General features: G+C 39.0%; 2 protein-coding genes across 3 annotated transcripts in view; both read right to left on the bottom strand.

The window, feature by feature from the left end:
- Positions 1 to 4942, bottom strand: part of LOC145981373 (retinol dehydrogenase 12-like) — a 35826-nt gene extending 30884 nt beyond the window's left edge. The window contains exon 1 of the mRNA XM_083114611.1: positions 4790 to 4942. Coding sequence (XP_082970737.1) covers positions 4790 to 4813 — 24 coding nt within the window. The 5' untranslated portion in view covers positions 4814 to 4942. The remainder of the gene's footprint in view (positions 1 to 4789) is intronic.
- Positions 4943 to 8569: 3627 nt separating this feature from the next.
- LOC145981376 (uncharacterized) overlaps positions 8570 to 27374 on the bottom strand; it is an 88517-nt gene continuing 69712 nt past the window's right edge. The window contains exon 2 of one of the 2 annotated variants that reach the window (XM_083114614.1): positions 8570 to 12312. In XM_083114614.1, the coding sequence (XP_082970740.1) occupies positions 10979 to 12312 (1334 nt within the window). In that variant the 3' untranslated portion in view covers positions 8570 to 10978. Of the gene's footprint in view, positions 12313 to 14361; positions 15953 to 27374 lie in introns of those variants that run through there. The other variant, XM_083114615.1, reaches the window with a different exon arrangement.

Genomic DNA, 27374 nt, shown 5'->3' with positions numbered 1-27374 from the left:
AATTTGTTTTTATTCTGAAAAATGTCAGAATTCGCGATATTTCGCGATTTCGAAACACCGAAAACTTGCCCCCCCCAAATACATTTTAAACACTTTATTTTGATTTCGGTGTTATTGTTAAAACGAACACTTCACGTCACTACCTATTTCCTAATGTAACAATATTGCAAACTTTTTGTGAGGAGTGTATTTTGTTATGGATATATTACTTGTGAAATGGTATTTTTTTTAAATTAAAATATTTTTGTCTTAGAATAAAAATATTGTTAGGTGTAAAGGGCTTCTTCCTATTCGCGTGACTTTTTCTATGTAGGGTAGAATAGGGCCATCAGATGAATAGGGCCACTCACAACATAAATCAATCTAACATTTTATAGAAGTGAGGGGGCGAAGCCAGCGCCACACCGTGTGTCGACTGTGAGCCTGTACAAGTTTATTGTGCAGTTGGATTCCGTAAATGTTGGATGCTGATTGTGTTGGGCAGCAGTTTTCATCAACAATCGAAGGTAAGTGTTATGAAATATGGCTTATTGTTAATATTTCTATCATGTATTCATTCTTGTTAGGCGTTCTTGTTTTGTTGAAGTTTAGAACTTTAATTTCCTTAGCTTCAACAAAGACCGAGACAACTTGTCATGAATTCCTTCTTTATCGGAAATGAAACAAAGCAGGGTTGCCAACTCATTTCTCTATATATTACCAATCAGGGTGAATGTGCCACTTTTCTAATTAAAATGTGAAATGTATGTAATTGGCCTGACGTTGATAAATAAAAGTAATGTCTGTTTTCTCGTTCTTTTTTTATTTCAGATGAGAAGATATAATCGTAAAACACAGCAGAAATGCAGTGAAGATGACGTTAAGGAAAGCAGAACAGGCAGTGCGGACGTTGTCTCAACAATCCAGGAACATAAGAAAAGGAATGTTTCAAAAATTAGTACTTATGAGCATGCAAATCTTGCCGTGGCCGTATTCGCCCCATCTATCCTATGTAAATCAGAAGAATTATCAGTTCTAGGTTCGAGCATAGGTATTTGGAAATTTGAAACTTTCCAGCGAGGGAACTTCTTTCGAAACATCTGGATTTTGGTGTAGCCCAAATGTGATCTCTTCAGAAAGTACTCAACTCTCAACCTCTTATGCACATGATAACTGGAAACTCCATTGTCGCAAGCGAACGTAACGAAGCTTCGGTGCTTAGACCTTGTAATAGTTAATGCTGTGTTGTCCATGTTTGTTGGGTAAATGTCCCTTCCTCCACTTCGCCACCATGCATTCTAATCGTCGCTTTTACTCAAAATGGAAGAAAAGCGACATTATATAAGTCCACTTTATGCACAGTAAGGGTAATTTAATCGGGATGGAGCTACAGCTTAAAGTGGGATCCGAACCACTATGTGCCTCCACCGGGTATCGAACCCGGGACCCCTTGATTACAAGGCGACGACGCCACCTCTGCGCCATCGGGAGGCCCATCAACCACAAGGAAGGGAGATTGAGTATCCAGAAGGGATGTTCTCTCTCACCCCTCTACAAATAGCATCCTGTTTCTTTACCGCGCTCGCGCGCATGACCAGGAAAGGACCCCTTTTCAATGTATTTATAATAAAACAAGTCGACACAGGAAGCTATAGTATTATATCCTCTCAAAGATATTTCGAAGGATGTTGGGCTAACCCTGTTCAGCTTTCTCTTGATATCCCCAAGGACAGTTTTAAATTCTTGAAGTCAAAGATATTTGAAGTGCCTCCCGGATATTGTAGTGGTAACGTCACCACATTGTAATCAAATGTTCGCGGGTTTGTTACATCGGTGGAGGCACGCAGTGGTTCGGATCACACTTTAAACTGTAGGTCCAGTCCCGATTAGCCTATCTGTGCATACAGGGTGTGAAATCACTGCAGATTGGTGGGGGGAAGGAGCACACAGACACTATATATATATAGCCCCAATCCAGCCACTCACTGACATAAATGTTCTCCATGAAGGAAGCCCCGGAGTCGAAAAATGCCCGATTACGACCCCCCCCCCGAAATCGTCCCAAAAAGCCCAGAAAATTAAAAAATAGCTCAATCGATCCTTCCTTAAGGGTGAAAATGCCCTTTTTCACGTCCTTAGCAACCGTTTCCAAGGGCATTTCTTACAGCACATTTCTCACAGATCAATAGCACACAGATAAATGAACTCCTGGTTTCGAAAAGGTGCCTGAAACAAGAGTGACATCTACATAAGAAGTTGATTCAGTCCAGATACAATTACGCATATATTGTTATACTCAATGCGTAAATATCTACATCGCGCTTGTTTTAACTAAATCTTTAAGGGGTATAATGACATGCAATTCTTGAGATCTTGCCGTGCTTGTTATTGTCTATGGGAACGGACGTTGCTACGGAACTTAAAGAAATCTTATTTTCACCCCGAAAACTACTGTTAGGGAATTATGCTAGACTTTTCGAATTTCAAAATATGAGCGTCAGAATGTATAACAGAGGAGAGGTAGGAATTTGATGGGAATGGAGGAAAACAATTATTTTATAATTACGTTTACAAATGTGAAAATGACAAAAGACATAAATGCTGATTTTCCAAAATGGTGTAGCTATTCAATTCGTTGATATGAAATATCTAACTATTTTGAAACGGACAATATTTACCCAGTTTATTATTATGAAAATAGACAATAATATGTTGAATATTTGTACAATATTAGAGTACACATGGACTTATTTTCTAAACTTTTCAAATTAACTAACTTATACACTGTTCCCCTTTATCCAATACAACATGCAGATATTTTCAAAATCATTAAGGTCATTGAGGAATCCCATCTATAACGTGATTGCGCCCACAACGTAGCCGAAGGTCACACATGTAAGCGTACGTCACGGACACTGCCGGCTTGTAACGATTCCATTGAAAGTCCATGTATTCATTGCAAGCCGGCAGTGTCCGTGACGTCCACGTCGAAAGTACTCGAGTATATGTATATAATGTCATTAAATATGTGTACTGTCTTTCATTCAAAATGTAATTGCAAATTGAAGATTTTGCTGTACTACTGATGCAATGAACAATGATTTGCGTAAGAGAGGAGGGACAAGAATTAATAGGCATAATAAGAAGATAATAGTTTCCTGCATAAAATTCACATATATGTGCTATTATGTGTTTTACTAATATATTTATATACTTCGTGGTTGCTAACGAAAGGCGATGAGAAATGGAGAAGAAATATAAAGTCGGTCTAATTTCTGTGTTCTGAGGATTGCTGGGTTCAGTGTCCTAAGAGATGAGGCTCTTTGTTGTCCGTTCTTTTTGTATGTTACCGATATTATTCCAGTCAAGTATATTCGAAACCCAAACTAATTGTTTATGTTCGTTGTTAAAACAAAAATTCCCCCCGGAAGAGTTTGGTGGGGGGGGGGAATTTCAGGACAAGATTGTTGGTGGGGGGAAATTCTCCCCGTCCCCCACGGGATTTCGCACCCTTTGTGCATGTAGGGGTCGTAAATATTTGAAGGAACTATACGTTGATTGTTTATTTTAATTCGTGTTTCTGCTACTATTGGCTAATCGCGACGGTGAGGATTAGTGATGATATGATGGAATTGATGAAGGGGCACTACTCAGGTTGAACATCCATGCCCTGACCGGGTTTCGAATCGGGATCCCCTGGCATCTTTGCGCGCCGTCCTAATCACATCGCCACGGAGGTCTGTAAAGGAATTATACATCGCAGATATTGGAAATTGACTGAAGACGCGAAATCAGTGATGTCTTAACTAACGAAATGGTAGTTCTATCTGCTTGTTCTTTCGTCCAGGCAACATTTGTCTATGTAGTGGTAATGGTAGAGAAGCATGGACGTCGGCAGGATTTTTCCATGGGGGCAAAGGAGGCATGTTCTCCCCATAATAGTGATCCCCCATCAAAAAAACACTGCTTCAGTCTGAAAATATCATGTTCCTTCAATGCACTTATAATAAATAACTGAATTACTGTGACTGAAATGAACTGTTTGAAATTTTAGGTGGACCTTTATTTTCCAGGGTGGCGTACCCCCCTTTCTCCCTTCCGGACGTCCATGTAGAAAAGCGTAGTCAAACAACCAATCAGAGAAACAGAAAGCAAGTAACCACTGATGGGACCAAACGTGGAACCTCTTAATTACAAATCATTCTTAACCAGTACCAGAGACGTCTCCTGAACGCATGCGGTGCATGCTGCGCATGCGTCAATTGTGGGAAAAAGGACAGCTTGCTCTGAAACGACATTAATGAGCATTTCTACATTCTAATGTCTTCATATAGGAGAAGTATTTATTTTAGACGGGACCGCTCAACTATACGCTTATATTACATTTCTTGGATCTGGAGTGAAAAAAAGTAATAATTATTTTCCCATATCTAATATATAAAAATGGATGTATGTCACTTCAGATCCAAGAAATGTAATATAAGCTTAGTTGAGGGCTCTCGTCTAAAATAACTGCTTCTCCGATATGAAGAAATTAGAATGTAGAAATGCTCATTCATGTCGCAGAGCAAGCTGTCCTTTTTCCCACAATTGACGCATGCGTTCAGGAGACGCCTCTGACCAGTACACTATTGTTGAAACACTAGTTATCTCACCATGCGTTTAATAACAGCAGCCGACCTCGGTCATATCATTTCATCATATCATCACTCATCATCATCTTCGCGATTAGCCAGAAGTGGCAGAAAAAAGCGGAGTAAAATCAACCAAATGAATCTAAGAACAGAAGAACAAATATGTTTTCACATACCTTGAAGCCGGATCTAGAGAACATGGTGAGGGACGTTTTACGTTGCACTGGAAAGAAACGGAACTGGGGCCCAGGAGAGACGGGGAAAGTGTTGAGCAGGAACTTATCTACATTTATCTCCAACAATTGAGCAAACGGATTAGAAGGTCAAGCGGCTCCTTCGATTAGCTTCCTCCAGTCAAATGCAGCTGAAATCGAAAGTTGCCGTCGAGGTCCAGGAAGATGTTTTTAGAAAGCGGCCTCTCCCAAAGACCAGCTCCATTTTGGACTTCCTCGTGGAACAGCGGAAGCGCCTGACTGGTCACATGTTGAGACAAGTTTTTACGTAAATGCTCAAGGGAAGGAAGGTAAGGTGCCGCGATGGGCAAGGTTCGATAGCAGAGGGGCAACTGGGACATTCGTCCGAGGCCCAGCGCTTCAGGGGGCCCGCGCCAGATACAAATAATGGTTTGTACGGTTTGTCACGAGTTCACAGGAGCCTTGCATGGGCGTCGTGAGGGGGGGGGGTCGAACAGGTCGGTGGACCCCCCTGGAAATTGACATCGTTCATTTAAAGATACAAGAAAGCCAAAAGCTTGTTACTCTTATTGTTAAGAACAGAAATGAAGTTAATTTAGTTAGTATTCCAAAAGAATAAACAAAGTAAAAATGCATTGGATCGAAAACATTGAGTGAAAAATACAGGAAAAAGGTTATATTCTACAATTTCAAAGAACACATGGTTCCACAGTTTTCAAAATTCTAATAATTGAGTTGTGGGGAGAGGTCACAAACAAACTTTATGAAAAAAAAAATCCCCCTAACATTTAAAGTCTTTTCTTGAACGAGACGTGGAAAAGTTAATATCAAAATGCTTTTCAGATACTAACTGCATAAAATGCAAAAGAAATAATGGAAAATAGTTGTGCAGTTATTCACTCGTTTGGTGGATCGAGTCTCCCCATTTACATAATAATAATAGTAATTAATAATTATTATTATTATTTCGAATAAAATTTATCTTTATTAGTTTATAATATTTATTATTGTATAATAACATTTATAACCGTGGTGATAATACTTATTATTTTTCAACTTTTATCATTTGGCCAACCCCCCCCCCCCCTGCAAAACTTTCTGGCGACGCCCATGGAGCCTTGTGCTTCGAATCTAATCGGATCTCTCTTTACTTCATGGATTGTTCTGACACTTAAAAAGATTCTAAACAAGGTACTACGTACAAATCGTGTTCAAATATTTTAATGAAAATTAATGCACTATTTGATTAATTATAGTGAAATTATGAAGTGAAATGTGATTTTATATGAAAGAATGTAAATTCCCCACAGGTCAAAATTCAATAAAAATGAATAAAATATATGGTTTAAAATGCCTACTTTGATACATATTGAACATACCCAGTTTTGTAATTAAATATACTGACAACATCGCACCAGTGGTATATAAGAAATGAAAAGATACACTAATTTAGAAACTTTTATTGGCCTCCCATAATTCTTGGTTTCAGTCTTCGACATGCTCTACTTATTGTTCTTAGATAACAATACGAAATATATAAATTAGTTTTAAATGTTAAAATAATGTTTAAATTGTGAGCATATTGGCCACCTGCACTTCAGACTACGAACAAAAATCCCTGATTTTTTTTTAGCGTTGTGGAAAATATTTGTTAGGGGCCCATATACTATATTGGATTAGCCACACTGTCTAAATATTCGCTTCAGGATCAATTTCATATTGACAGTATTTCTTCCGGATACACTGTACAGTGAGATCCATGACTATTCCCGTGCAAATTGTCCATGACTATTATAATTCATTTTTCTCTCACATTCTATGTGATTTTAAGCGATGGATTTTTATGTATGCTGGTGCAGAAGTTGTCAACAGCTTGCTTTGAGTTTTCTCTTAATTCTTGAAGCTCTTATGGGTGAAAAACAATGCACGAACATGGTGATAGACAATTTGCTAGGTAATACTAATGGATCCTACTGTACACATGGTTATGTTTTATTTTCCCATGTCTTAGATAGCAAACTTTATATCGTGACTTTCACCTTCCGTAGACTAAACAGATGCACATAACGATATTCTCAAGTTTACTCTAGGAATTATTTTTTTTAAATCTCAATATTAGTAAATATCATGCATTCGTCATTGTCAGGGTTTAAGTACCTCTCCTATATGCTTACTACGTGTGTAGGTTAGGCTGATCAGATTTGGTGCTTTTATCATTATAATTGCACACTAATATGACAACACAAGGAATAAAACAAAACGCACAGGGCATAAAATTAATATTTATTGTGAACTTACAACTATAATTAAAATAGACATCGGATCAAATTTACACTTCTCAAAATAAATACAAATCAATCAACATTCAAATCACAAATACACATATCCACACACTCACTACCAAGGTCTGAAACTTCACAGCTACACAAGTTATCAGACAGCACAATGTTCATGTATTTACACCAGTAGCTGATACAAAAAATATAATTATTTACACTAAATACAGTATTGTTTAGGATATTTACATTTTGCGGCTATTATTAGTCTTCTTATAGGTGCGTTGATTTTCTGATTATCCTTCTTCTTTAGTCTAGTGTATGTCTTTAGTTTCCCAACTTCTATATATTGGGTTGGTGGTATGGCAACTGTACCTTGTGCAAAATTCCATCACCATAGTCTGTGTTAACATAATTTTATGTATTAAATCACTCCAAACAGAAACGATCTCAATTACAACCCATGGTTTGGTTGCTTTGAAATTCTAATTCCTTTGACTGGAATATAAGAACACTAAGTCCGTTCTTGAAATTGCACATCAACTCTTAATATTATATTATTTTTACATGAGAACTAAACAGTTTTCTAGACACTCTGTACATAAACAGTGTTGCAAATTATGGGTGGACCAACATTCTATTCACAGCATTAGCGAATCAGTATGCCATCTTGTATTTTCCAACGAATGTAGTGAATGAAAAAGATATGCACTTTGCCTCGACTTATTAGGAAAAAAATGTGCATGTCCATGTGTGTGAGGATGTGTGGGTGCTCGATGCCCTTTTCATAGGACGTTTGAAGATCGTGGGAAGCCAGTTTCATTGTGAATGAAGAAGGCAAGATTTGCTAGGAGACTTAGCCACGTTGTCACCGAAGTTGCCAAATTGAGGGAAGAATTAGTAAATGGGTGATTCCTGCGCAGAACTTCAACCAATTTTACACTGCGCATTTGTGTACAGCAGTTTCTTCTGTATGAATTTGATTCCAAACTGAATTTTTCAATTAAAAACACACTATATTTGGGAAAGGGATATGAAAGGGGAGGAATGGCTTCAATCAGGAAAAAGGCAATTTTAATATTTGAGGCCCATGTGTGATGGAGCAAGTTTCGTTATTATCAGTTAATGTTTGTTCGTTACTTAAGTGTTTCAGTCTGCAACCAGTTTAGTAGCCTATCTAAATCAGGTGTGGATTTATATACATTTGGGTCATTGTGACCAGTCGGGCTACGTTGTGAAATGTGTTGGATTCGGACCAACTCGTGGACGTCTGCTGGCTGTGTTGGTGTTTACTCGTTGGATACACTGGGCCGATTGGCGAGTAAAGATTTGGCTACACGTTTCATGGATGGTTTAGACGATTGTTCTACGAACATTGGTGACATATTTTCTACATTTGCCATGAAAAGTTAATTGAATCCATTGCCTGGTGCTTTTAACTATACTCGTCTTCAGGTGAACAAATTATTTTTGCCGGTTGTGGGAATCGAACCTACGATAGACTCGGTGCGCTAACCAGGGTGCGCCGTGGAGTACTTGGTTCGTAGGTTCGATCTTCACTACAGGCAAAACGAAATTTGTTCACCTGACGATTATAGAAGAGGAGCTGCCTCGAAACTAAGTGTCAGAATAAGTATAGTTAAAAGCACCAGGCAATGGATTCAATTAACATTGCATACTAATGATTCAGGAACCGACGTCTTTCGGTTCACGTACGTTATCCGAATTGCGATTAGTATAATAGAAATTAATGCACTTCTCTACAAATTTCCTTTGCGTAGCGGGGATTTTTAGTCAGAAACGGCGCGAATTATGGACCACATGTTTTAGGGATTGTTCAGGAACAGAGATTTGGGTTGAAGTGACCTGCTCGTGACACGTTACGAAGATATATAGACAAGCATCTTCATTTCTATTGCACTAACCACAACTCGGACAACGTACGTGAATGGAAAACCTGCGTTCCTGCACCATCCCCGAATTGCGTGGCCAGACCTTGAAGGTCTTGTCGCTACCGAGGGCAAGGGTCTCCTCGATATCGTAGTGGTCAACGCCGCCGCCTTGAAATCAAGGTGCCCCGTGTTCGATTTCCTGTGTATGCGTTCTAAACTTACTTTGCTACTAACTGCAATGCCTCGCTCTTTAAGTTTTGACATTTCTCCTTCAGCAGTAGCATGAAGAAACACGACAACGTTAGGTAGCTGTATTGTAACACGCAAATAATAGAACGCATCAGGGTGAAAAGGAAGGATATTTGAATTCCTGCTGGAATTTTGGACTTGACGCAGAAGTTTGAAGCACCCACACCCCACTACACAGGTACCCTCCAAAGTCTGCAAGAAAGATGATGCAACGCAGAGCGACAAAGACTCGACCAGTGGGAAGAATTACATTGCGCCTGTGTGTAGTGACATGTTATGTTGTAGATTTCCTGTATTTAAACTGTGAGAGTGCAAACTAGCACAAGAATCCAATGAAAATCCTCTGGCTCATTTTCAATTTGTTTCCAAGAACAAGTTCTTACACTGCTAGTACGCAGTGGGTCAGTTGTAATTTCTCTTTTATAGATGTTGCCTATCATAAATTACAAGAAGCATATTTCTGGACATCTACATTAAGATACAATGACCATATAAAGTATTTGGTTAATACTTACATATACATCAATGAGTTGACACAAAATAAATTACGAAGTGAAAAATCCCTGAGACAAGCAATAAAAGACTATTTACTTTTAACATGTGAACAACCAAAGATAGCAGAGTGAATTGCAAGGCATTTCATCACAAAAAGCTTATATTGAAAAATGTATTACAACAAATCTTCGGCAGAGTGTAATAACTCGAATGATACTATTTCTTTGAAAAATATTTCACCGTCTTGTGACATTTAGACTTATGTCCGATTTCTGCATGTACTGTTTGCAAACCATGAAACTGATTGTGTATGGAAATGTTTATAAATACGCCAGGAACTATGAGCCATTGACACACCTTTCAAAAAATTGGTTGGTGACTGATACCAGAATGGTTCTCATACTCGTACTTTGTCGTGTTGTTTGTCGAATATGACATAATGTATTTCCCTTGTACTTGGAAACTTCTTAGTGTTCAATTTGCTAGACTTTACGAAATATAAGAAATCAGCAAAAATATGGATTAATTTTTACTGATACATTTATGACTGCATGGAACTATATCACACTTCTTGAGAACAACACAAAATATGTAGGATCTGATAATTCCAATAACAAAATCTTACGCAACCCAAATAAACACGGCAGCTTTGAATCTTTGCAATTAACACCTAAAATATATGGCGTATTTGCTGTTTTAATGAGTAACTATAAGCAAGCCAGTTTTGCAATATATTGGTGGAATATAAAAACAATCGTCTTAGGCTTGTTCGGGTCAAGTTTTGTACATTAGTGAAATTGGAAGCAGTCGCAGGTAGATTATCCTGTACATATTCATTTCGGTCAGTCATATTCAGCCAGGTAACATTAGAACACAGAATTATTTCTTACTTCCCAAAATATACAATATGAAGATGGGTAGAATATTACATTTCTAGGAAAATGTGTACTTTGAAGGCAACAAATTTTACAAAATTTAACAAGATCCTTCCCTTTCAGTTTGTTGGATGGTTGGCTTAACAAAGCTACAAAGATGGAGAGCAGATAAACGAGTTGTTAACGAAATAATATATCAATGCGTAATCACTTTGGTTGTATTCCTTCAAGTTTCTCACAGCTACCTGCTAAAATGACCTTCGAAGCTCGAAGTTCTGAATACTTGATTCCTTTCCAGCATTCTGACTTTATGCTTTGTTACGTCATCATGTGCTTTTCAGACTCTCTGCCGATAGATGATAGATGCGTTGATGAACTAGGGCACTATGAAATTGTTTGCCTCGGATATTCCGTTGTCGTGAACGGTTCAGTCGATATTTCTTCAGTCGTCGATGTTACAACCATGCTTTCGGTTATCGTGGGTGTCGACACCTCATGCCCATCTGTTGATGCTGTCACCGTGTTCCTTTCTGTAGTGGATTGGTCAGTTAACCATCTCTCTGTTGATAACCTTTCCACTGACTCAATTACCTCATGTTCTTCTTCCGCTGGTTCAATTTTGTTCACTGATTGACTTAACGTAAACCGTTCGGTCGTAACTCCATCACGTATTTCCTTCTCGGCCAATAACTTCTCTGCATAACTTGCAAAGAATCGTTCAGTTTCAGAACCTTCCATGGGATCTTCATTGACTCCTGATCTTGAAGCCGAATCTGATCTTCCTGATCGCCTGTTTGTTTCTTGTTCACCATTTTCTTTTGCGTCTGCTTTAGAAGAATCTGCAGTGCTAGAGCCATCTGGAGAGTCCCAGCGACGGGGGTCTAGATTCAACACCAAAGGACTGAGAAGATTTGGATCGGCTGGAGCAGGAGGCAACACCCCAAAGACTGCAGGAGCTGTGCGAACGCTCACAGCGGACGCGGCTTGGTTCAGGTCTCCGCCAGGATTGTTGATCACCTTTCCTGCATTGGCATTCACAGGATTTGTTTGAGTCGAAATGACTTGGAACACCTTTTGATTCTCCGAAAAACGTCCTGGATGCGACGAGCTCCAATATTGGTGTCGATCAGCTGGTTGGTTGAAAGTGCCTGTGCTAAAGTGATGACGGTTGTTGGATGGCAAGTACTGTGCGCTGCTGAGATGATTGTACGATGGACCGAAGTTGTATCCACTGTTCGCTCCGTATGTGTGTGGTTGGGACTGATGCGGCTGAGATGAATAGGAGGAGGTGCCACCATCGTATGGAAGTTTATATCCTTCAGTCTCTGGTTGGCTGGGTTGCGGTGCGTAGTTCGAGAACGGAGTAGTTGGAGGATAACCGTTTGCAGCAAGAGGGTTATAACCCAAGTAATTGGCATATGCGAGAAGTTGAGGAAGCTGGAAAGGAGAGACGTAGGGGAGTACAGGGCGGTATATGTGTATCTGCGGAGGAGGAGGCGTCGCTGGGTACGAAGAAGAGCGGCGCCGTCCCCACAGGGTGTACATAATCATGAGGCCGGTCATCACGGCAGCGATTTTGGAAAAGGTGATCAGTGTAATGAGTGCCAGGATGGCTCCAATCACTATCGGGATTATGGCTGCTACTCTCGCCAGGATATTCAGAATGAGTGGCATCAACATGGGCAAGCGGTGACTCTGAAGCTCTTCTGCCTGTCTACCTGCAACAAGAGAGAGAAGATAGCCTTAGAGCTACTAGAGTTACTACATGTTACGTTACACGTACAGAATGGTAAGTATCCAAAAATAAACAGTTATACCATATAGTCAGTATATTGTGGCATTTATTAATGGTACCCAAATATGTTGAGTGATCGACTTACGATTTCGCCACTAAAAGTTCTGGGTTCGAGTAGCAACCTGGGTAATTTCGTCCAATTGTCATTCATCCTGGTCGTCCCAATTAACTTAAAAGAAGCAGAAATCTACTTAAAATTGATTTATTTTATTTTTTGACTACCTTTTTATTAGTTGCATCTTATGTAGCTACAGTACTCAGTATGTACTGTCGTAGCATTCGTTATACCAATGTGTATGTTCTCAAACATTATAGAAGTTTCTATCAGGCACTATCATTAATAATGTCAAAGCAAATTTAATAAGCATGTGCTTGCGGAACGTGAACATCTATGAGAATGGCTTGATAATGTGCTAACTCTATGGATTTACAATAGGTAGATTTAGATAATTTTAAAGTTAACCTAGGTTTATAAATTGGTATTCAAATACTTCAAAATTTGTCAGGCTGGGAAACAAAACCTTCTTTTGGGTTGGGGTGTGAATGATGTGATGGCATGGATTTTGTTGGGAGCATTGAAAACTTTCAAGGAATTCAGGTAAATAGAGAGACAATTTTAACATTTTCACTTCGAGACTTCCTGAAATGGATCTTACTCTGTTGCATGACATGGGATTTTTCCTTCTGGACATTCAATTTGAGAAACCGAGAATTATACCTAGATGTGTTGAAAGTAACTTCTATAGTTGCCTTTAATTTTTAAATGCAAAATAGACTTGCGGCGTTAAGCTTCCTTAGATAACTAAGGATGGAATCCACACAGGAATTCATAAATTTTCTAAGTATACTTAAAATATGTGATTCTGGAAAATTTATATCAAAGCTGTTTCTCAAACAATAGACGTTTTAGAAAGACTTTGCTGAGAAAGGTTCGATATCCAGCGAAGTTATGGAAGAGGTAGACTTAATATTTTGTCCTAGGATATTGAGTGGACAGAGAATTTAATTATACTGAAAAGTTCTCTGACGACACAGGATCCATTCTCTGGAAGGTATATGTCCCATAAGTATTGCCTTGGGATCTTACCACACAGCATGTCTGATGTATTACCTTTGTTTCAAGAATTGCTGCCTGCAGCTAAAGAAAGTGTATACTTTTAAACATATCTGCATTCAGAAGTTAGAGCCATGCATATATTTACATATATGTCCATAATTACAATTTAACTGTCAACATTACCTTTTTGATTTCAGGAGAAATATTAAGGCAATAACTTGAATCTAATTTCTTGAAATATAAAGGTGGACGCATTGTGCCATTTGGAAAAATATACTTTACTAATTCTTGGTTAGTTAGTAACTGAAGTGAGTTCTGGATATACATAGAATGTATAGATATGTGGAAGATTCCACTATTGTTCGAAATATTTTATAACAAGTTTAAATTCTTTAATATTTTTACATTATTTGCATTTTGCATCCAATATCAAATATTTGAATACGAATTGGATTGCAGGCATTCAGTACAATACCGTGGGATCCACTAGCATTACTCGGCAAATTGTCCATGACTATTTTCATTAATTTTTCCCTTACGTCCTGTGTGTTTTTAAGCTATGTATTTTTATGTATGTTGGTGCACAAGTTTTAAACATCTTGTCTTGAGTTTTTTTTAATTCTTGAAGCTCTCATTGGGTCATATAAAGTGCACAAACATAGTGATGGACAATTTGCTCGGTAATACTCATGAATCCCACTGTACTCGCATGTTAAATGGTAATAAGTAATTTCAACCATCAATTCATTTTCAGTTTATCAATAATATACAACTAGATCAATTGGCTGGAGACATCAAAGAAAACTAAATTGAATTGATTTTCTTAAAAACTTTATATCTTAACATATGCAGACACTGTACAAAATAAATATAAAATAAATAAGCATGCACTCATCTATGAACAGCAACGTGACTTATGAAGTAGAAAAATCATTTTTACTTCATGAACAAATTATCTTTACAAATTTTATATATACATTCTGTACAAGGATATGATCGTGGCTATTGTGTAGCACAATGTGACTGTTCGTTATGTGATAGATTTTTGACACAAATGTCTGAGAGAAACAAGTTTCATTCCAAATTTTAAGTTTATATATCAAAATAAATGGCAAAACAGACTTAATACCGCTAACACACACAACCAACAATAGATTACTTCCTCGAAACAAGCTGAATAGAATCCTGCGAGTTAAGTACCTTCCATTCATCAACGTAGTCTTAATCTGTGTATGACTGACTTTTGGTATTGTGATATAGCAGTTACGTTACGATACTGTTTCCGTGGAATGTTCCTGAGCAGTAAATGCTCCCATCGTGCTCTGTTCGACGAATCCTTTCTCGGTCGATTCCTCCGAAGTGGAGACTCCTGTTGAAGACCATTCTGCGGAGAATTCCGTTGTTGAGAAATGTTCGTTCTGTTCAGTTATCCCCTGTGCCGACTCGGTGGACGATGTTCCATCTGGGGACTTAGTAGTAGCCAACAGTTCAGCTGTGTGCTTCTCTGTGAAAGGTTCTGGCACCCAGAAGTGATCAGTGATCAGATGTTCAGTTGCAACCTCAATGGGTGAGTCAGTTGAGTTGGATGTGCCAGTGAAATCAATTGGATGAGCTTCAGTAGTTACATTCCTTGAATCAGACGAATCATCAGAGCTTCGTTCAAACGATCCGTAAGAACCACGTACATAGTGCTTCATTTTTGGTGCCTTGTGTCGTAGAACATGAGATCCTAGATTTAAATGCAGTGGCCGAAGAAGTGCTGGTTCGAAAGGGGCGCGAGAAAGTATCCTGAAGATCCTGGGTTTGGTTCGAACACTAGACGCTAAGGGAGCCCGGGTTGATCTGGTGGTGTTGGTGACAAATGACAAGCTGTTATTTGTTGGTGCGGACTGAAACATCTTCTTCTGCCAACCGCCCTGCGTCTCCCAGTATTGACTTGAAACCTCTGGTTGGCGGTAGCTGTCGGTGTCGTATCCGTAATGAGTGTTGGGATCCTGCGAGTAACTGGATTGGTCCTGGTATGCAACACCACTATTGTAAGCACTGCTCGTCTCATATGGGTACGACTGCCCCCCATAAGTATCCTCAGAGGAGGAATGCACATTGCCGTATCCTCCCACGAGCGACGGTGGATGAGGCTGGAGTGCCGGGAAAGCCTGAGTCCCGAAGGAATGAGCAGGTGGAAAGTTTAAGAATCCCTGAGGAGGGAAGCCCATGTGATTGCCATATCCAGGAAGCTGGGGGGGAAAGGGCAAGAAGGGTGGGTAGATGTGAACCTGCGGTCGAGGGGGGAAGGGCGGGGATGGCTTCCGAGGTCTCCCAAACACCATGGCCAGCAGCACGAACCCGCTTAGGAGAGCAGCCAGCTTGGAATACACGGCCATGGATGTGAGGACAACCATTCCGCCCAGCATGATAGGAACGATGGTTGACAGCCTAGCCGCGACGGTTAGCAGCACCGGGAACACATTTCTCAACCTCTGGACATTCGATAGGAGCTGTCTACCTGCAAGTAGAAGAAGGTTGGAATCCTGTAGCAGGCAATAAGTAAATTGTTTCCAGTAAGCACAAAACAATACACTATTCTACAGTGCGTATTTATAAACGCGCAGTGATAAGGTCGACTGACTGTGCTTTAATAGACAATTCACCCCGTTCTAGCGAAGTGCAGCAGTTATAGCACTTGAGTTAATGATCTAGCCCTGACATCGTCTCTAAATGAAATTCAATCCCTTGGCGAATTCTAATTAACCGTAATTATAAATTATTTCTATTTCTTCTTATTTATTTTTAATTTTCGTAGCGTCAAGTCTTCCACAATGTTGGAGAAGTGTGTGGACAGAAAGTCTGGGCTCATTGCTAAACAGTGGCGACATCTTCATTTTGAAAAGTCAGATATGTCGCACAAGAAGAGTTCTTGCAGGAGGATTGTTATTTTCAAGCTTAGTCCACAAGTATATCAAGATCAGGACTTTTCATGGTGGGTTATGGCATTTCGAAGTTTCGACAACTTTGTTGCCCTGCCTTCTAGTTCGTATTGTGGCCTCATCTCCATGTCTTGGTTGCAATTCTTATTTTTGTCTCTTACATTCCGTTTCGCACGGCTCTCTGTTAGTTGGGTATGGGAATCTTGAAGCATTGTATAATTATATTTCTATTGCCACGTATTGCCTTAGGACCAGATAGTAGGAGCAATACTACTAATTTAATTTCCTCCGAACATGACGAGTTTTATGTAGTAAACTTAATTAACAGTAATTGAAATGGTTTGATTCGGTAGACTGTCACTCATCCAAGTACTTTCCAGATATAACACTGCTTAATTTTCATTTCCATTAGATTACATTAATAAACTGGCATATTAGATTTGTTCTTAATTATCTCTAGGCATTTTGTGAATGCGTCTTCTTGGGTCTCGTTCGCCTATGGTATTTATGGTCGGATTATGGCGGTGAGGTGGTTGTGGCCAGAATTTCAACAACTTCTGTCGATTTATAGCTTCAACACAGGAGTCAGGCAGCCAACCTACAAGAACTCACATTGCTGAGACCTCATTTGCTTGCTGAGCTGACCAGTGAAGTGACGGGTCCTCGCACAGGAGCCATATTTTTTACCTCATCCATCTTTAAGTCTGACGTCTTTCTGGTTCAAACATCATCCACGGAATATATAATCTGTGCTTCAGAACGTGGAAAATGGAGACTATCGCCTGTCGCATCTAGTCCTGTTCCGCGCGGGCGGCCTTGTGTGCAAATGGAGCTTCCCAGGACCTACAATCCTCCGAAAGTGTTACCAGTGTGGCTAAACCTCATTGAAACCGAAATCCTCCCAGCGACACACATTCGTTGGCGGAGAGCACCAGAGGAAAACTGAGATAACTGTTCAGCACCAGATGTGCTATTTTCTACACGACGAATGCGAAATCACTTCTCTAATGTAAACAGTCGTTAGGTAACGAAAATGTCGTTCAATGGGAATGCAACAAACTAACAAAACATTATAGCACTCTTCGAGAAATTTTTGAGGTATTCAAGACCTAACTACAACATTTTAATATGGGAACTGGGGACGTAACACCTTTACGTTTAGCAATGTAAGAATTTCTTTGTCGTTAGTAGTGTATATTAGTTGTTTCAACGCAATACTTTGTAGGTATCCTCTTTTTTTATCAATTGAATATCACTTTTTGACATATTTTGACAATTTTTTGTCGATGTTTTAGCGTTTAGCGATGTTTTAGTACAAATTTTCACTATACTCATTTTTTTTCCACTCATACTTGGTAGGTATATTATGATGTTACGTGATACAACTTAACCTATCCTTTTTTTACGATTATTTAATTTTTTTTACGATCCTAAGTGATATAACTTAACCTATCATTTTTTTTATTTATGCACTGTTTGAACGTCATCATTTGAGGATCATATTTTGTAGGTATTTTTTTTTATCAATCGAATATAAGTTTTTGACATATTTTGACAATTTTTTGTCGATGTTATAGCGTTTAGCGATGTTTTAGTACAAATTTTCACTGCACTCATTTTTTCCATTTATACTTGGTAGGTATATCACGATCTTACGTGATACAACTTAACCTATCCTTTTTTTTTTACGATTTTTTAATTTTTTTTACGATCCTAAGTGATATAACTTAACCTATCATTTTTTTATTTACGCACCGAACTAACCTACAAGGGACTCTGTTTGTTTTAATATTTCAGTATTATAAGGTTTTCACAAATTTTATATAACCTAAAATGTGTTGGATGTTGATTTTTAGTATGTGGCAATTTTTTATGAATTTTAAAACTGTTCCGTCACCCTCTCGTTCTTCACGTCGTAGGCGAAGGACTTCTCCGCAATCAGGATGACGCTGCATAGGGTATCCTCGGGCAAGACATCGTGGAACTCGCAAACACCCACTTTACAAAAATTCTACTATATGATCTTTCACTGGCTAAGCTAACCTACAAATAGGAATTGGCAGCACTGACTTATAAACCCACTGGGTCTTCTTGGCATGTTTTTTCATGATGTGTTGCCAGGCTATTGGGCATCTTGGCGTATACAATGTATATATTTTGAGAGGGGGGTTATAGCTTTTTTATGCTGTACGAATAGTAAAAACTTGACAGTGACAACCAACAGAGTAGGTAAACCTACATCCAGGAACTGGCAACACTAGTTTCTGACAGTGAATTTGAAATAAAATATTAAACAAAATACATGAGTAAGCACTGTGATTACAAATAGTACCAGTGTTGTGCCCCCAACTTTAACTGGGCAACTGGGGGAAATAATTGTACAACAATTTGTACCTAATTGTACAATACTTGTACCTAATTGTACAACATATACACAGACATAAAAGAAAGAGTCTTCCCGTAACTTACTTCATGTACAATTTAATATGATTTTACAACTGTGAAAAGAAAGCATATGTGTTCTGTATGCACACATTTATTCTTATTTTTCGAAGTTGAATGAAAACACGTGTTTTTACGCTCTCGTAATACTGACCTTGCTCCACTGATTTTAAATTGCTTCCATCCGCTTTTTTTTTTCTGTGTTATTTCCGCATGCACGCAACATTCGCTTTCAATAGACAGAAGGAGTGTTAGTATAGCAGGTTTTGAGTTTACAATTTATTAAATTAAACAATAATTTATGTAAGAATATACTTGTACTTACCGAACACAAAATAATAAAAGCACATGTGAATGTTTGCGTGTGTTCATGTTATATGACGACTGAGTAAAAAAATAATGTTGACTCCCCGAAAGATAAAAGTTCCCGGTTCGACATCAGATGCATGCAAATTTTATGTTTTGCTCTCCAAAATCTTGATTTTTATGTTTGTGCTATTTGTCATACAGCAGAGGAGAAGAGGGGAGAGGGGAGGGGAGGGGGTACTATTAGCGCCATCTATTAGCAAACAATAGAAATAAAAAGTAGGGTCAAACTTTTTCAACACCCAAAAATTTTAAACGTCCTCGCGTAGTAATACGATCTAGCTGAAGATGTTTGAAGGAGTACTCTTAGTCGACGAAGCTAATTGCTAGGGCCCATATATTGCTAAAATGTTCTTTAATTTACATATTTCTCATACCGCCATATGTTGTTCTAGTTGACTTCTTCCAAAAAAATGCTAATTAGCGAGAGTTAATTAAGCCAGGCAAGTAAAAGAAGCAAATAGGACAATATGTGGCGGCGTGGAAATATGTAAAAATTCGACTCGATTCGAATTAAAATTGGGGGATATTTTGCATTTTTTCCTATAATGTACAAAACATTTACCGTACATAATCTTTTCCATTTACAACAGTATAAAATAAGAGGAATGTGTGACAATATCCATATTAATTAGGAAGGTATGTCGTATGCTAGGTTAGCTAATTGTGTCTTCTACAGCTTCACTGTTTAGAGGAAAGATGGAAAAAGAGAGCTCTACGGAAACTAACGCTCTTAACAATATTGTACGCCCCGTGAAAATTATATATAAATAAGGCATAAGCGTATTATCTACTTTCATGTCAGATTTTCCCAACCTGTGAGCTGTAGTGTTTAGGCGACAACCGACCCGCTCAAATATAATACTGTTGACAATATTGTACGCCCCGTGAAAATTATATATAAATAAGGCATAAGCGTATTATCTGCTTTCATGTCAGATTTTCCCGACCTGTGAGCTGTAGTGTTTAGGGGACAAGCGACCTGCTGAAATATAATACTGTTGACAATATTGTACGCCCCGTGAAAATTATATATAAATAAGGCATAAGCGTATTATCTACTTTCATGTCAGATTTTCCCAACCTGTGAGCTGTAGTGTTTAGGCGACAACCGACCCGCTCAAATATAATACTGTTGACAATATTGTACGCCCCGTGAAAATTATATATAAATAAGGCATAAGCGTATTATCTACTTTCATGTCAGATTTTCCCAACCTGTGAGCTGTAGTGTTTAGGCGACAACCGACCCGCTCAAATATAATACTGTTGACAATATTGTACGCCCCGTGAAAATTATATATAAATAAGGCATAAGCGTATTATCTGCTTTCATGTCAGATTTTCCCGACCTGTGAGCTGTAGTGTTTAGGGGACAAGCGACCTGCTGAAATATAATACTGTTGACAATATTGTACGTATATTGTATTGTATAGGAGACTAGAAGCATATAATTTGGCGAAAAAAAAAAACCCAAAGTAAGGTCATAGAAAATAGTTAAAAAAAAGTGAGCAATTATATTTTGCATTGCACAGCATTTGGTATTAAATAACATACCCCCAAAAAATCTCTGCATTATGCGTTCTGAAAAAAATTGCCCTACGTGCCAAATTACTGTGTCAAGTAAAAATTTTCAAAGGCACTGTCGTACTTGTGTGCCGGGAAAGCGAATATGTGCGACCAAACTGTGCTCTAAGTGTGGAAACAATTTTTCTATTGACTACTTCAAGCGACACCAGCTTACTTGCAAGAGCACTGGAACATCTCTACCGCAACCTTCCAAGCGAAAGGTAGAAGTAACCTCCCTCGATGCATCGCCACCTACCAAATGCGTCAAGCTGACGAAGAAAGCAGACCGAATTGCGTTTGAGCATTTATTAGAAGACTTTAACATAACATCAGACAGCTTCTGCGATGTGCGTAGTTTTCTGGAGAGCGAGCGAGCTAAGATAATATCCATCCTCAACGATGCATTGGCTACATACTCCACTAAATTCTATGCCGTGCTATGCTGCAAGTATAAGAAACCGTCTGATGAAATACCGGTTTTTTTTCACAATGGCTCGGGATATGATTTCCATCACTTGGTTACACATCTAGGGTACGACAATGCGAGAATCAATGTCCTGGCGCAGAACGAGGAGCGTTATATTAGCATCAGCAAGTGGGTGCCGATCCCCAACTCAAGCAACAGCATCGAGCTTCGGTTCCTCGACTCTCTGAGGTTCCTCCAGGCAAGCATCGATGCTCTTGCTGGGAAGCTCAGAGACGACCAACTAGCCATTACTACATCAAGTTTCCCGAACTTAGATGTCGCACTCATCAGACGTAAAGGGGTCTACCCCTACGAATACGTCACAGACCCTTCCAAGTTCGAAAAAGAGTTGCTGCCTCCCCAGGATAAGTTCTACAGCCAGTTGAGAGGTTCAGGTATTACCGACGAGGAGTACAAGCATGCTCAGTCTATGTGGGTCGAGTTGGGTTGCCGAACTTTCGGTGATTACCACGATGCATACCTGAAGCTTGATGTGACGCTTCTAGCATGTGCGACGTTTGTTGTGGTGGGATCATTGGGGGAAATGTGATTCTCCCAATATGTCATCTGACTTACTAGCATATGCGATACGAAGAACAGGTGTGTATGTGGCTTACTAGGATTAGGCTCATGGTAATGAGGTCCTAGTAGCTGAAACGTTGTCGGGGTATTTTGCAATTTTTTTTCAAATATGAACACGTTAAACTGGACTGTCTCGGATTTTGAGTTTTGTATTCGCCCCCGAGAAAATTCTATATAAAATAACATACCTGAAAATTATATTCACAGTAGATTCATTTTTTGAGTTTTGTAATTACCCCAAGAAATTCTATATAAAATAACATACCTGAAAATTGTATTTACAGTAGATTGAATTCTTGAGTTTTTGTATTCGCACACAAGAAATTCTATATAAATAACATACCTGAAATTCTATTTACAGTAGATTGAATTTTTGAGTTTTGTAATCACTCCAAGAAATTCTATATAAAATAACATACCTGAAAATTGTGTCGCTATATACTAGACTTTTTGATTTCTGTGATTTTGGAGAAAGCAATGGCATCCACCACCAGTTTCAATCGTAAAAATGATAAAACTGAATGTGTTACTTGTGGGAAGCTAATCTCAAGGAACAATTTATCGGTACACAGGGCAAGATGTAGCAAAACAGGTTCGAGAATTAATCGTTCGTTACCTTCTAAGCCCTGTGCTCGATGCGGAAAAATAATCAGCATTGCAAATTTAAGTAAACATCTCAAAATTTGCAAACCATCGATCGAACAAGGAACATCGAAAAGGAAAATCAATAATTCAGAAACGGAAGCTTCCACTTCCAAGCAAATTAAATTATCTAATGAACGCAAACCAATTAGATCTGCATTTAACGACCAACTCCAGGATTTTTCAATTAAGTCAGAATCAGGTCGTGACATTCTTAGTTTCTTGGATGAAACGAAAACATCTGTACTAAATATTTTAAAAGATAAACTTGAAAACAACTCTATAAAAGTATACGTTGTTCTGTTTTCTGAATACGAGAAAGTTGATGGCACAACGAGTATTTTTTATCATCGTACAAAAAACCAGACTCTTTATTTGGCGGACGTCGAAAATTTGGACAACTTCTATTATAAAGTTTCCAACGAGCTGGTTAAGAAACATGACGATTTCGAGGCTAAAGGGTCGGGATGGTCTCTATGTGGAAGTCCTCACACGTTAACTGTTTACGTGAACCAATTCTCGCCTCTTCGCGCTTCCAGCTACGTTCCTCTTCCACCGAACATTCAACACAAGAGGGCTGTGTTAAATATACAGAACAGCGATAAAAAGTGTTTCCTTTGGTGTATATTGGCTGCACTGCATCCTGTTCATTGGTCAAATCATCCAGAACAGGTTTCTAATTACAAACAATACGAGACCGACTTTCAAAGTGTAATGTCTGACATTGAATACCCGGTGACATTGTCGGATATAACAAAGTTCGAAAATCGTGAAGGAAAACGCATCGCTATTAATGTGTATTCCTTCACGTCAGATAAATATCTTGTGCATCCCGTCAGGATAAGCGATATCGACGATGATGATGCTCGTGTGATTAATCTCCTTCTCATTTCAAACGAGGATGTTCATCACTACACGCTAATTCGTTCACTATCACGTTTGGTCAGAAGTCAATCAACCAAGCATGCAAACAACATCGAAGTTTGTCCGAGATGCCTAACCACGTTCGACGATCAAAAACAACTCGATTATCGAAAATACACCGGACGTCAAATTGCTATCGAGAAACTTGCCGAACATAAAATTTACTGCGGCGACAACAGACCGGCTAGAATGTTGATGCCCGAAACGAACGAAGTCGAAGAATTCAAAATGCACAAGGCATTGTTGGAACATCCTGCAATCATCGTCGCAGATTTCGAGGCGTTCCTCAAACCACTCTCCTACTGCGAACCGGATCCCGAACTTTCCTCCACAACGCCGTACCAGCTTCATCAACCTAATAGTTTCGGCTATGTTGTTGTGCGACGTGATAAAATAAATGAAGCATATATATACCGCGGGCCAAATGTAATCGAACACTTCCTGGAAAAAATGGTGGAGGAGGTTGAGGTAATTGGTAGCGTACTGCTTACATCAAAACCGATGGCACCTTTAACTGAAAATGAACTTCAAAATTACAATTCCACTGAGGTGTGTCCGGTATGTGATCAAAGTTTCACTGATGAGAACAAAAAAATATTCCACCACGATCATTTCAGCGGAAACTACATAGGTGGAATTTGCAACACGTGCAATCTTAAAATCCAGAAACCTAAATTCATCCCCATATTCTTTCACAACGGAAGCGGATATGATTTTCACCACCTTGTGAGACATCTTGGCTACGATCCGAAACGTATAGGTGTCTTGGCCGAGAATGAAGAACGCTACATTAGTCTCAGCAAGCAAGTGTCGATTCCGGGAACGAAAAATACAATCGAGATGCGCTTCCTGGATTCGTATAGATTTCTCTCTGCAAGTCTGGATGCTTTAGCGAACAAACTCACCGACGATCAATTTAAAATAACTAGAGCTAGTTTTCCCAACGTAGACGTAGAACTCGTTAGACGTAAAGGGATTTATCCTTACGAATATGTCAGTGATGGTTCTAAATTTAACGACGACGCTCTTCCACTTCCAAGAGAATTTTACAGCAGACTCAGAGAGAAAAAAATCACGGACGAAGAATACCAACACGCGCAACTCATGTGGGAGAAATTAGAATGTAGGACACTCGGAGACTACCACGATGCCTACTTAAAATTAGACGTGACGATACTCGCGGATGTTTTTCAAGCGTTCAGGAAAACGGCAACGAATATTTATAAATTAGATCCAGCGTATTTCTACAGTCTACCGGGATTAGCGTGGTCGGCAATGTTATTCCAGACAAAGGTCAAGCTGGAACTGATATCGGACGTTGACATGTTGCTATTTATCGAAAGAGGGATACGAGGTGGAATGGTGCAATGCGTACAGAGACATGCAAAAGCTAATAACGTACACATGAAAGAAGATTACGATTCAAATCGAGCATCGAATTACATCTTCTACGCCGACGTTAATAATCTCTACGGACATGCCATGGTTCAGAAACTTCCTTACGGGGGATTCGAATGGTTAGATCCCACTTCGATAGACATTATTCATTTCGACGATAGCGAGTGTGGTTTCTTCGCAGAGGTAGATCTCCAATTCTCCGACCACCTGCACGACACGTTTTCGAATTTACCTCCGACTCCCGAAATCAAATGTCCACCCGACTCGGTTCAAGACAAGCTTTTGTTAACATTGGACCCTAAACAGAGATACGTCGTCCACTACAAGAATCTCCGGTTTTTGATTGGGAAGGGTGTTCAGATAGTAAATGTTAGAAGAATACTAAAGTTTAAACATTCCATGTGGTTAAGACCTTACATAGAAACTAACACACAACATAGAACAGCTGCCACTTCCGATTTAGACAAGGATTTTTTTAAATTAATGAACAATGCGGTGTACGGAAAGACCATGGAGAATGTTAGAAAGCACGTAGACGTGAAATTAATTTCCGATAAGAATAAATGTCGGAAGTGGATAGCCGATCCTAGATTCAAGTCGAGAAAAATTTACAACGAGAATTTAGCACTTTTCAATCTACATATAAAATTGATGAAATTCAGAAAACCAATTTACGTTGGCGCAACGGTTCTCGACTTGTCGAAACTTTACATGTTCGAATTTCATTATGACGTGATGAAAGCCTTCTACAATGATAAAATATCACTTTTGTACACGGACACCGACAGCTTCATTTACAGCATACAAACACCTAACCTATACGAAGACATAAAAAATCCTTCCATGCTTGAGTATTTCGATACTTCTGCGTACCCTCAACCCAACAGATTTGGAATTCCATCCCTCAACAAAAAAGTCCTAGGTAAACTGAAAGATGAATGTAACGGTGATATTATTGTCGAGTTCGCGGGTTTGCGTTCGAAGATGTATGCCATGAGAACAGAGAGTAGCGTCACGAAGAAAGCAAAAGGTGTGGGCAAAAATACGGTGGAGAACAAACTCACCTTCCACGATTACATCGATTGCCTTTACTCACAATCGACGATACTAAGCATAGAACAAAGAATCCAAAGTGTAGACCACGTGATTACAACAAACAAAGTTAGGAAAGTAGCATTAGATCCGCATGACGATAAAAGATGTATTTTGTCTTGTGGAATCCACACGTTGCCTTGGGGACACTATCGTTTAGAAATTAGTAAAAATTGTAGGCAATGCAAATGAAAAAAAAATGAACTTAAATAACTATAACTAAAATAAAAAAAAATTAACTATCTCACATACACAATAAATAACTAGCAAGGACAATGAATCACTTTGGTTTCCGAAAGCAAACAATGGAGACTGTACACCGCACGGCAGATCATGAATTTTTACCTTCCATGTTATCTAAACTCAACGGTCTGTTGATCAATCAATTTTCGGAACGCTGACGATTTCGGATTCGCGACGATCGACGTGACGAGGAAACCCAACGACGGAAAATACAGAAACAAAATCAACGACTTTCTAAACGTTGCAACGTTGTGAGAATAAATAACCAGCATGCCTATGAATTTGTTCGGTTTCAAAAAACAGATCATTATGGAAACCATACCAGATCATGAAGTCTTACCTTCCGTGTTACCTAAACTCAACGGTCTGTTGATCATTCACCTCAACAGCATTTGGACGAAACTGAATGACGATGTGGGCAAGATGTTTTATGTTTTTAATAACAATTTACATTTCTACGAAATTCCGATCGACGGGAAACTTCAAATCACCGTGAATCCGGAAAACGCAGGCGAAATCAAAATTTCTACCGGCAAGAACATTTTTCGAATCAAGCACGACAAGATGCTTTCTAACATTACGTACGATGTGTCTGCAGGAGATTATTTTTACATAGAACTCCTCGGAGATTACGACAAACTTATTCCTCTTTTTGTAGAATTACGAATCGTCTATCCTATTATAAATAACCGTTAACCAAAAATGCCTAACGACATTTTCGGCAACACCAAGCGTGTAGACCACGCAGAAGAGATTCTCATGTTGGACATTCGAGTTAAGAAGTTGAGGACCGATTTGATCGCTTTGCAGGAAACCTTAAACAAAAGTTTAGAGTCGGAAATCGCTACGCTCCAAACGCAATGTCTCGACCCCATTCTGAAAATCGATTCCGAACTGAAAACGCTCATAAAAAATTATGTCGACGTACCTTCTTACGACAACGTTCAAAATATACAGTTGAGCGTGGATTCGCTTCAAAATGATTTGGCCAAATTACAGCAATTTCAATCGAAAAATGAAGATTTGGAAAAATTGAAACTCGAAATCGAAGAACGAACTTCCGCAATAGAAAAGAATTTCTCTGAACTTCAAACCGTCGTGAACGATATTGATGTAGAACGCTTGCATGTCGTCGTTTCCAAATTACAAGAAGAATTCACCAGCACGTTGGAAGAAATTAAATCCAAGTTGCAGACTTTGGAAGATACAATGACGAACCTACCATCGTCGGACGAACTGCAGGTCATCGGTAAAAGCGTCGCGAACATAAAAATTCA

The sequence above is a fragment of the Lepisma saccharinum genome, chromosome 29 (assembly GCF_977018435.1).
Source record: "Lepisma saccharinum chromosome 29, izLepSacc3.1, whole genome shotgun sequence".
NCBI classification, from domain to species: domain Eukaryota; kingdom Metazoa; phylum Arthropoda; class Insecta; order Zygentoma; family Lepismatidae; genus Lepisma; species Lepisma saccharinum.
This window is presented reverse-complemented; position numbering and strand designations above follow the sequence as displayed.